Source organism: Barbatula barbatula, assembly GCF_947034865.1.
Source record: "Barbatula barbatula genome assembly, chromosome: 4".
NCBI classification, from domain to species: Eukaryota; Metazoa; Chordata; class Actinopteri; order Cypriniformes; family Nemacheilidae; genus Barbatula; species Barbatula barbatula.
Genome location: NC_136768.1, coordinates 2,786,154 through 2,798,767, shown reverse-complemented (window position 1 = coordinate 2,798,767; position 12,614 = coordinate 2,786,154). Strand labels below are relative to the sequence as shown.

General features: G+C 39.4%; 1 protein-coding gene across 1 annotated transcript in view; it reads right to left on the bottom strand.

Moving 5' to 3' along the window:
• Positions 1–4,753: 4,753 nt before the first annotated feature.
• foxp2 (forkhead box P2) overlaps positions 4,754–12,614 on the bottom strand; it is an 86,207-nt gene continuing 78,346 nt past the window's right edge. The window contains exons 17-18 of the mRNA XM_079455432.1: positions 12,204–12,418; positions 4,754–8,178 (exon numbers count right to left, since the gene is read on the bottom strand). Of these exons, the coding sequence (XP_079311558.1) occupies positions 8,034–8,178; positions 12,204–12,418 (360 nt within the window). The 3' untranslated portion in view covers positions 4,754–8,033. The remainder of the gene's footprint in view (positions 8,179–12,203; positions 12,419–12,614) is intronic.

Sequence of the window (12,614 nt, the reverse complement as noted above, 5' to 3'; positions counted from 1 at the left end):
CCAGATCTGTGCGTGCACCTTTATACGCCTCATTATTGCCAATCATTTGAATGCGAGTGCCCACTGTCACCTGCCCCGTAATCTGGTTGCTTCATGCAAGAATTAGTATGTATATTTAATGCAGGATCTTCTTTTCTTTTTCATCCCTCTCGCCTCCATCTTGATGAACGCATGAGAAGAGCACAGGAGAGGCTGGGTTGGCACGTCTGCCAGCATCACCCTAATAAATGACAGCTGATTTATGCATCTGTATTCTTTTATTTATAAAAAATAGCAAGCCGGTCCGATATCTGGATATTAATAATACAAGTGGATCCACTTTGATTAGGCCGGTGCGGCGAGCTGTGCATATTCAGCATTACAATTAAATCTTCTGATGTGAAATAGGAATGACACACTAATGAAGCGAGCCAGCGAGCCTGAACCAAGACTGTCCAACATCATTATGGGATATCTTAGATGAAGAGTAATTACGCGGGGAACACTGAAATGTCATTAAAAATCTTCAGTAAGTGATTTAACCCACCATTCCTCACTAATGCCAGCCTGTTTTTCCCACTCTTTCTTATTTTCCCTTCCACTCCAGAAAGTTCATCTTCAGAAGTTGTGGAGGAGAAAAAAAAACAGCGTGGACTTATAGAGTGATACAATCGAGTGTCCTAATTTAATTTTAATTCGCTGTGGCGGTGCTCTGTACTGGTGGTATATGTAATTGAAATCATTCTTTAATAAATTCTGATGAATTGGCAATTAGGTGGAGGGCTGATTCCAGGGGTCCGTCTGAAACTGATAGTGCTGCTCCATTATATAACTCAGACCCTTTTTAAATAGCAAATCTTAGATTTTGATTACAGATGTGTCATTTTACACGTTCATTTATGAGACTGATTTGACATTGATCGGTGTTTTAAATACGACTTTACTAGTATACTACTTATATAGTAATTGTATATAATTAAATACAATTTATAGAATAAGGAGTATATAATAATAGTGTAAAATTGAATTATATAGGTGAATTTGATCAATTAAAGATACATTTAATTAACATGCTTATATATTTTTTTACTGTCAATTATATGCCAGCACTATTATGCCCAATTTAATCACATTAAAAAGGAGTGTTTATTATGTGCATGTATTATGTGTTGTTGTATTTTATGTAGGCTATGTGTCTTAAATGTATATATAGATATAGATATATATAGATAGATAGATAGATAGATAGATAGATAGATAGATAGATAGATAGATAGATAGATAGAATATATATAGATTATATATGTAGAAATCCTTTTCAATATGAAAAATATGCAAATTAGGAAACTCTAATAAAAAAATTCTAAGATTTGATATGCTAATGGCATTTATTACTGCTGTCCTTCAGAAACCTATCATCTCCATTTTCCGTGTTAAAATTGGTCCATCTTACCAATAAGAAATATTGTCAAAACATCTGAGGTGACGACATGTTTATATTTGATTTACAATTTACTATTGATTTACCTAGTTGTGCTAATGTCGAACAAGTTTGCTATTTTACACGTCTGTTACCATGCACAATAATTCATGCATTTTAACACAAATGGTCGTGTGCATGTTTAAGTGCTTTAGTGATCTGTGATATAATGTGTCAGGCGTTTCGTGGCTGTGCTGAAAAGCCAATCAGTAATAGGGTCACACTCAGCTGAGAGCAGGAGAGAGGCGACTGTACAACAGCTACCCAGAGGACAGACGGGGGGGTCTGAGAGAGAGAGAGACAGACAGTGAGAGAAGGAGAGAGAGAGAGAGAGAGAGAGAGAAAGAGAGAAGGAGAGCGAGCTGTCCAACCCAAACGTGCCTTGCAGCTATGCAATTATTTTTTGCAGTGTGTTCCAATATCAAGTCGAGAGCAATGCAAATTATTTAAGACACACTTTTTTAGGAGCCGCAATTATAGTAATGATGATCTCAATTAGCGTTGCCATCGCCTCGGACTATTTAGCAGGCGATGCTGCAGCCGCGGGCGAGTCCCAAACTGAGAGCACGTGCACACTGTCAGGGCTGAGCGGACAGGGCCGTTTTGGGCTAAGAATTTGTAAACCCAATTTAGTGCTGTTTTGATATTTTCAAATCTTGCTGTCTTAAAAAGATCGTACCTTATATGGGTAGATTATTGAGTTTAATGCAAGTTAAATTCTAACTGCATTTATATTCCCAAAATTATTTTTCCTAAATAAATCGAAACCACGTGGATTTAGGCAACTTTACAACTCAAAAATGCATGGAAGAAAAATGATCATAAAAAATGTTTCTGCCTCATTCGCGCATGTGACTTTTGCACGTTTTTATATTATTTTCCTAGTCATATGCGGATGATTAAAACTCGATGCAGTTGTCACCATGCACCGATGGGTGTTCATAAGACGCCATTTTTTTAAACATGACCCGTATCTCAGTTACCTCACCAACAAAATGTATGCTGACCTATTTCAGCTCTCTCGGTTCATGCTTAAAGCCTTGCACCGCTATCCCATTCTTTTATTCATTGCTCTGTAAATAACTCCACTTTATGAAAAGCAGTCAGTGTGACTCACACATACCTCTAACCACAAGCCATTATTATTTCATGGCCTTTGAAAGAGGGGTCTGTAACGCGCCTCGCGCTTTAATGTCTGCGCTCGCTCTGATGTTGTGTGGTACACAGCGGCCTTTATTGTGTGTCGTACGCCATCCCTCACTTGAATTCACAAACATTTCCATGCGCATGAACGGCACGGAAGAGCGGGGTCCTGAGGGGAACCGGGGAAACCAAAAACAGCCGCCGTAACTGCAGCAAACTGCCATCGCAGGCGCGGGAACGCGGGCGGTTCTGATTGGTCGAAAGATAAACTCAAAATTTCTCTCAGTGACTAGTTTGGAGGACCTGCTTAAAGATGGATTCTCGGAGGTCCTTCAGAGACTTCTTTGTGGTAAAGTGGAATCCCTTCGGAGTAGAAGGCCAGCGCTGGGGCGGCCCATCAGTCAAGATAAAACTGTTATGAATGAAAATGAGCGCTGGGTCACACCGGGGACTCGGTTCAATGACGGCCCGCCTGAGCTCTGCCCGACAAGTTAAGACTTTGCTTTTACTATTTCATGCGCCTTTAACAATCTCCTGCAAATGTGTGGTCAACGCTCTTTAATTTCAAAGGCAGAGATGAGGTTAAATCACATCTGCATGCGTTGACCCAAAGTAAAAAGTGCATTTTCACTGGGAAAGGGTTGAGATATTATCTGAAAAAAAGTAGGCTATGAAGTATGCCAGCAAGATAATTGAACATTCTTCTGTGGATTATTTGATATAACACAATCTCACAGGAATTCATAACTATTTTCTATTTTAGAAAATTGATGGTTGATTGTGTAGAAACAAGTTCTCCCTTTTCTCTTCCTTCTTTAACATTATGAACTTTTATACTATTGCATCTCCAAGATATATTGCTTAATTGACTTTTGTTTTTAGGGGTGGGCCTACGCATGGGCCGGATACCGGTTTAAAAGAGTTAAGGTTTCAAAACCACAAAAAATGTCTGTGATACAGTTTCTAAGGTATGAGCTGTGTTTACAGAAAAATAAATCATTTAATCATGTAACTCAATGTTTGATGTTTATGTCTAAATATATATCAAAAAATACTTTTTTGAAAGAAAATTGTAATTTTAAGGCTTTATTTTTACCTGACACACGTGTTGGTACAAAATGAAATGTATTGTGTCCAGTTGAAAAGTAGTTTTTTGTAAATGCAGGGATTTGGAAATAACACATTTTAGCGTTGTAGCAGTACCGTAATACCGCAATATTTTCGATTAAGGTTATTACACCGCCTAAATTTCATACCGGACCATGCCTACTGGGCTTAATTTGCCACCTCAAAAAATGGCCTTTTGCTAAGATTAAATATTTGTCATTTAAAAGACAAAATGTATTAAATAAGGTGGGCCTAAATGTGAGCTGTTGGACCCCACGATCAAGTCACAAGTTTATACCACACACCCTCATATTTATGAAGAGTGGTCGAGCTGCACACCATACATGCCATCTTAGTGAGCATTCACATATTCATTATTTTTGCAGTTCTATTTGGTGACACAATTTATATTTTAACAAAGCATAACGTGTGTCATTTGGGATCACTCAATAACAAAGATTTTTGATGATGTTACCAAAGCAAGGCATCACAGCTGCTCCGTACGCCCCACGCTATGCATTATTTTTTGCGAATAAATTCCAGCGGTCCCCTGAAAGCCACGCTTTCAACGTACTAGTAAACACATAACACACTGCAACTCGACTGGGGGCCGAAGACCAAAAGAACGAAACGAAAATGCATGAGAGATGCGTGATTTCCCCACAGAGGTCAGGCTGCATTCCCAAGCAGTCTTTTTATGTAAGCCGTGGTGGGCCACGTCCTCCTCAGATCAAAGCTGAGGATGGAGAACACATCCGCGTCCATTATGCCCACCTCGGCCCGCACGAGCGAAGCCTTTCCCCTCATCTAAACAACACTCTTGGTGCCGGGAGTGGGAACAAAGACGTGTAACTTAGCCATTAAAGTTTTATTGTTTTTTCCGCGCTTTTCTTTATTGAAGTGTTTTCGAGTTCCTGCGACGAATTCCTCCACGTTGCATAAAAGCATAACGCAGCCCTATTTCCACGCGTCTTGGAGGAATAAAATATATATGTGTACAAAAAAGTAAGAACTCCCTGATGTTGGAGGTAGACAGTTGCTTTTCAAATCCTAGTTTTGGTCCTTTATTTTATTCAGCAGTGAAAAGCCATGGATACAGAAAATAACGCCCGTTACAGTTCTGAATCGCGACCTCTACTCTCGCAGAAATCATTAACATACGGACACAGTACACGGTAATGAAAAGTATCAAAAAACGAGTCTCGATTCGAAGAAAGGAAACCAAACCAAAAGCAAAAACAACAAAAAGGTTTTCACCAATTACATAAACATATTTTTGCTACAGTCCCAATTTACTGTATACATAAGGGATCATATTCCCAGAGAATGATAGTAGTAGAAAGGATACATGACTCAACCGCTAGACGTAATGCTTTAGAACGTATGCACAGAGGTACAAGCAATAAATACACACATTAGGAAAAGCCTTACAGCTACGCAACGCAGATGCAGGAAAAAGCAGGTTTGCTATTCTTAGCAAGCAATGAGAGAACAGTAAAAATTCATGAAATTCAGGAAATAAAAACACTGATCTTTTCAGCTTAAAAAAAAAGCCTGGTAAATTCATGGGTCCACCAACATTTTTTCTGATCTTTTTACATAATATGCACAGTTATCAAAATACAGACAAAATTATTCCAGAAAAAATCCAGACAATCCTACTAAAATCTATTGGAGGAGATTGCCCATCTGGAGGTTTTTCTGGTGTTATGTGCAAGCAACTATTTTAGACATTTTTTAAATGTTTTTACAAAACCCATGCAAACTCTACAGGTAATATGCATTCTGTGGCTGAGAGTTTCTTTTGTCCATCACCCCCCCCCCACAAAAAACTAAACAAAAAAGAAAACAGTATAGCTGAGGTATGCACACTGTATAGTCCATCATCCCGTGTGTTTGTATTATATGCGTTTATTAATTCTTATTTCCAGTCCACCAAATGAATTTAGACATGCATTTTTAATAACACAATATTCCCTTACAGGTATTTTTACATATTCATTCTACAAATGTTTGCGGACAAACTATTTCAATGCAAACCTTCCATATCTGCCTTTGGGAATGTACACTGGCTGTTGGCGATATCTTGTATGAATCAAGCGGGAAATGCGTCGACGTTTGTCGAAATTTTTTTTGTTTGTTCAGAAAGAGTTTTGAAGAGGTAGAACCTTTAAAAAAGCCTTTTTTGGATAAGTAGGAGAACCCTTTTTTGTATCTTTTTCTGCGTCCTTATATTTGGTGCGATACAATTATCTTCAAGTCGACTTGCTGACTCCGGAAAAGGAATAAGCTTTGTTCCTGTGTCCAGCTCCATTTGTTTTCTTTTGGAGAGGAGCGTATAACTTATTTGTGTTTGTGTGTGCTGAGCTAGCAGCCAACCTCTTGGTTTGGCACAAAACTGGAACAACCGCACAGTATGTTTCCACGCACATAAGAAAAACTTTGACATAAGTTACAATACAAAGCAGTTACCAGTTTCAGATGGGCTTTCTGTATTAGGATTTCACCAGAAATGAATAAGAGGAAAGAAAGCAGATCGAGAGAGAGAGAGATAGAGAGAGAGAGAGAGAGATGCAAAACGAGGCTTTGTGTCATTTTCATCTCCATCTGATACAAGAGGCAGAAATCTGTGTACCTTTGGTTTGACTGAAAAGAGAAAGGACTATTAAAGCAACAACCGCTTTGTCGATGACATCAGCAACGTTCAAATAAAAGCGACCGATCACTTCCTGTTTTTCTAAGTTAACCTCAAATAACTGGTGGCTCCACCATACACGGTTTAACCACAAACCTTCCCATGATCCAACACTACTGTAGCTGTGTCTATACAGCCACAAAAGTCCACAATGAGTCTGAATCAATGGAGCAAAGCAAACATTAGCTAGTCAAGGATTTCTCCCCATTTGCTTTTACAATTGAACCAAGCCACATCGTTTCATATCGACTTGAAATTATGATCTTTTTGGCTTCACTAGATATCTTTAAAAGTTTGGTTACGATATTTTCGGTTTCGGCTCTGGAGAAGTTACGGATATAAGACATGACACATCGGACAGTCACAATGAACAGTACATTTCACAAGTAAAACAATGACAAGGTGAGTTAGGCAAATAATAACAACATAGTAGTACAAAAACGTAAAAATAAACTCAGGATTTCTTTTTCGGCATTTCTATCGATACACACATGTTTATTTTGGTCATGATCCCTTTATAGCTGCTCTCTTGCTCTACCACATGACGGTAACGGGGTTGACCAGCATCATGAGGTTAGAGCTCTCCATCGGTCAAAATCAAATTACATCCAAATCACTTTGATCTTTGTACAGGGCTAAAGGAGACGATCCCAGAGGTTATACGAAGGTAGTCAGCGGAAAGAAAGCTTCTCTTTGTACTAGTCACAGAGGCCTGACCAAAGAGTCTCGGGGCTTCTGTCTAAGCTATTGGCCGTTAGTGTTGGCTTTGGTTTCTAGCTGTTGCCTGTGACTCTTTGCAGGTAGACAAAGCTTTTGAACAAGTAGGTTAAGAGACTAAAATACTTTTTTTGCCCTCCCAGAACGGTGCCTGCACAAACAGTTAAGATCGCAACATAGCTTTCAGCAGTAACAGAGCTAGTGAGACTGAAGACCTACTTATTTTGTACTTTTTTGGACGGCTGCAACAGTCTTTGTACCATAGTTGTGTTATTGACGTGACTTTAGAAATGCCATTTACAGTTGGTGGTGCAGAGGTGACTTAAAGTGAACATGGGCTGTTTTCAGGAGGTAAAAAAACAACAACGCAAATAAAAATGATGAAAAACAAATACTGCTTTTTTCCTTTTTAGACTTTTGTTGACATACAGGCAGTGACGCTAATAATACTACTCATGTGCAAAAAATAACAGAGCAACAACTTGAATTGAACCAGCAATTGCATCTAACATCGACGACTACTGTGGCTTGGATATTCACAAACTTAAAACTGATTTTTTTGGCAGTATATGTGGCCGTTAGCTTTCTACAGAAAGGACCCCGCTCTAGTACTCATGTCTTTTCGGTCCGTGAGCCTCGTGTTCGTGGTGTGAGGTGGCCGAGCTGATTCCAATGAAATCTCGTCCTTTGTTGTGTTCCTTTATTTTGTTTTAAAAAGCAGACGTTTCATGTCTGTCCATCTGTGGTCCCTAAAGATCTGCGGTATAGATTTTCTTCGGGCCAGTTTCCAGATGCATGCTAAATAAATACTTCCCCTCTGATTCCAAGTCTTTGCTTTTCTGTGGTTGTGGATTAGTTGAAGGGCGGGGCCTGAAAGGGGTGGAGCCCCAGCAGAGGGATGGGGCAAAATAGTCACTCCAGGTCCTCCGATAGGTTGCCCTCCTCCAGCTCCCTGTCCTCATCCAGCTCAGGACTGTGATTGGCTGTAGTCACCAATGACATCGGACAGTCATCGTCGTCCATGTTTAGTGGCTCCTCCTTGACGTGAATTGGAGGCCTGTAACATTTAGAGCAAGGCCTATATAAAAAAAGAATGTACAGTCTATGTACACAGCAATGATTTTTTTATAATTATCATATTTTAGATTTTAAGTACTGCAAATAGGGCTGGCGAACGATTAATCACGATGAATCATATCCAGAATAATAGTTTGTGTCTGTGCTCTGTGCATATACGTTTTGTATATATAAATACAAACACGTACATGCATATATAAAACAATTAATAAACATTTATACTGTAAATATCAATTAAATTATTGGTAAATATAAATAAATACATATTTGTGCCTGTGTATATGTTAATAAATACACAATTAATACACTCCGTTCACAGAGATATATTATGTAAACAAAAACTTTTATTCTAGATGCGATTAATCGCAATTAATCGTTTGGCAGCCCTAACTGCATCATTATTAACATGGCTGTTAACTTTCAGAATTTGTAGAAAGAACATGAAACATAAGTTTCAGTTTTCAAATATAGTTGTATATAATTTAAATTGATGTAACAAACAAAGCATTATTGTATATCATATTATTTACATAGCAAGTTATTTTTGTAAAGAATAGTTCTTCCATATTGCTCAGCCCTATCAGAATCAAGTATTTTCGAGAGCCATAACATAATAAAATACACACAAAAGCTACACACATTCAACATGATACTGCAAGCTTATTTTTGCCCGTAAAGTTTTCAAAGTCACAGAAGCGATTGAACTTCGATTAGTGATGCAAAACCACTGACCGTAAAATACCTTCACCGCTAAAAAACTTTACTGATGGCACCGGCTATTTAAAGAGGAAAAAATAACTGACTGCAGCCCCATTATAAATAATGGAGAATTTCTCATCCTCTTGCCCCTGAAGCAAAGGGGGGTTCTTGGGTTGGGGGGCCGGGGTGGATCTTGCGCTTTTTTTATCTTGTTAATAGAAAGTGCAGCCCTTCGTTAATATGCAGAGGCCGTGGTGGCACTTTTCAAGTGGAAGACAACCTGCAGCTAGACTCCACCATTAATCAACTTCAGCCTGCCAGTTCCCTCGGACACCATGATCCATGTTTTTAACTCCAAATGGATGAATATCTTTACCCACTGTCAATAAACGTACGGAGGGGGGAAAATGGCGTGAAAAAACACGCTGCTCGAAAATGCCGAAGAGTGGAAGTGAGGTTACTAACAAGAATAATAACTCTGTCATTCACAAACAAGGCTTAACATGATCTCGGCCCTTGGCAGGGGGAGAGGTTTGTGCTACCGTGATAAATCTGACAAAACCTAATTATTTCTGACACGTCGGACGCATCAGAAAATCCCGCTGGACTGGATAGTGAGAGAGAGAGAGAGAGAGAGAGACCTCCTTATCAACCAGTCTCTGTATGAGCCATGTCTGGCTGCTCTCTCCTGGGCTGCACTCATCAATGACACAGGCAACTTTGAATATGAAAAGAATTTTAAAAGGTACAGATTACTTTAATATTTATAGCAAAATAGATTAATATTCAGATGTGGAGACGGACGGGTTGTTTCTGTACTTTGCGACGACGTGCGGTGAGAGAGGGGGAATTGGGTTGGCCCCGGTGCGGAGGAGGTAAACTACACCGGACCACCACAATGATACATTGAACACCCCCAGGAAACCAATTTTTTTGTAGAAAATCCTTATTAAAGCAATTAATTCAAGCCTGGTTGTCAAACAGTGAGGGCGTCACATCATGCATCGCTCTCTATACTTTCTATTCGCAATTCCGTCTTTTGTAACGTTCTCTATTTGAAATGTAATTGTATCTTCATTACAGCCATAACAATGAAGCCACCGTTAGTAAACATCTATTTATTCATGGTAATGTTTTATAAGGCTATTACAGACATTGCTGACCGCCACCGCTCACCTAACGTTCCGAACGTCAGCCACGCTTATCGTACAATAACAAACAGAAATACGCTTAAGGGTATTACGCGGAGACAAATGATGCCGGTCAGTCTGCCGTTCCACCGGCCATTAGGCTCGACACAGGCCTTTACTCCTAATGCCAAGAAGCATGGCTTACAGCGCTCATTTACATTAATTATAAATCAGCCGCATGCTTGTGTGGTCGAGGAGGAAGAGAGAAATGATTAGTCCTCGCTCGTCCCTTCTTCACTGTATTAAGATGTCAGGATGACTCATTTAGTGTTTAATGAAAGGCTGGCATGAGAATCTGGTTCCTGTGCCAGTCTGGGTGGCGGAGTGCCCAAGTCAAGACGTAACATTTGCTCGAAGGTTTCGCTGATGATCGTGACGAGACAATTGCTGTACACAACAATTGTGGGTCATTTGTCTTTAAGACGACTTAAAATGTGTTTCCTTTTTATGGGATTTTGGGGGATTTGGCAGCTGTGAAATTATTTGGTTTCATGAGAAATAAAAATAAGTTATAATATATCAAATATATCTACATTTCTTGGGATTTTGCATGCAAGAATCAAATGTGCACACATACACACACACACACACTGAAAGCATTAACCTTAACATGTTCATAAAAAGGTTTGTCTAATCGTTCCGTGTGTTTCTCTCCGGAGACCAAATATGGATGTGTTGTTCTCTTTAGCCTCTTCATTATTAAATGCTGCCCGGAAAAGCCACTCACAAAACACATTTCTTCCATTTCGAGCATGTAGAGGCCATGTAAGAGAGATTCACCTTCTACTGAGCATCATGTCCTTACGCTTCAACCGCAAAAGAGAGACAAAGAGAAAATTTGCCAGAGAGACACGCAGTCCGAGTACGAGAGAGAGATGCTAAAAAAACACATTGGGTCCGGTATTAAAAGTTAAATAACCTGAGGGAGCGAGCGAATATAAAGGGATTCTGTCTGGATCTCAGATTTGGCCCAATTCACACCACTGTCCCACTTCAGTCCGTTTAACACACATTTCTAGGATCCCTCTTGAACGTCTGCTGTGTTTTTAAGCTAATTGGGTCTTTGGGTTAGTATTAGCAATTCTGTGCCATCTTTGACTCTGTCTGGAATAAGAAAATGCGGGGACACCGGTAACGCGTGCCAGTGTGTGTCCGCTACTCTTAACTGCTATCTTTGGCTTGGTAAACACAACATGAGTGACATCAGTGATTAGGCCGAGCACATGTTCTGTATCGCCATTCCTCCGACCCACGCCGCATTAATCTTTCATCGGCCCGAACTCTCTCTCCTCTCTCTCCGTGAGCCATTAAAAACGGTGGAAAGGCAAAGATTTTAAAGTAATTAATGATATAGTTAGCTGCTAAATATTAATAGGAACGGTCTTGCATAAAATATAACGTCTAAACCTCTGTGACGCAGACGGTGGGGTAATTACAAGAGAATCTATAATTATGGCAGCTTTACCTATTTATAGGTAAGAGCTGTAATCCAAGAACCAAATGTACACTTAACCTCAGGGCGAGATAGATTTGTTTTTTGAGCCGTTGAGCTGCTGTACGTATAGTAGTTTACAAACGAAGAATGTTATGGATATTCACACCATTGCCAGTTTTACTGATAACAATACTGAACTAAAAATATTTTTTTAAATATTAAAAATCAATGCTGGCCCTGTTTGCTTTAACAAAAACTATAAATAATAATATAACACTGCCTAAACTCTAATCCCAAATTAAACATTATTTCAAGATGAATATTCTGTCATTTGTAAATATGTCACATTATGAAGTTGAACGTCAAATGGCGTTTCATGTCTTAAAAGAGTTTTCACCCTCATGTCATTCAAAACCTGTATATGATTTATTTTCTTGTGAAACACAAAATATATTTTGAGAAATGTCTGATTTTTGTGTCCATACATTGGATGTCAATGAGGGCAAATGTTAATTGGTTAACATTCTTCAAAACATCTTCTTCAAAACAAAGATTTTCAAATCATACAAATTTGGATTGACATGCCGGTGAGGAAAAACTCTTTTTTTGGGAACGAATCCCTTTAATTGAAAAGTAATCGATGTTGGATTTTAAAGTATGTGAGGTCATGTGTGAACTCACAGTTGGGTGTGTGGGGAGTAACCGGGGCTGCTGTGTCCGTTGGTGTCCAGGTGATCTAGCGAGCCGTTGAAATCCTCGTGTATGTTGCCCTGTAATAGGCTGGTTGGACTGCCACTCATGAGTCCTGGAGGGCTGGACCCCATCAGACCTGACGCGCTGCTGTTCATCAATCCCGGATTACCCAACAGAGGCAAAGATGTCTCCGCCAACGCAGCCTATGAGATAAGAGGTGTGAGAATAGAATAGTTTCAGCTGAAAATTCATTTCCTTACACCTCATTCAAAAACCCAATCCTGTTCTTAAATTAAGTAACTTCTAAATTATTGCTGAAGAATCAATCTTTCAACATTTCTCCACGCGCCGCGCAGATAAAAACAGACGAGAAGTGCACGAGGTGGCAGAAAAAAGCCA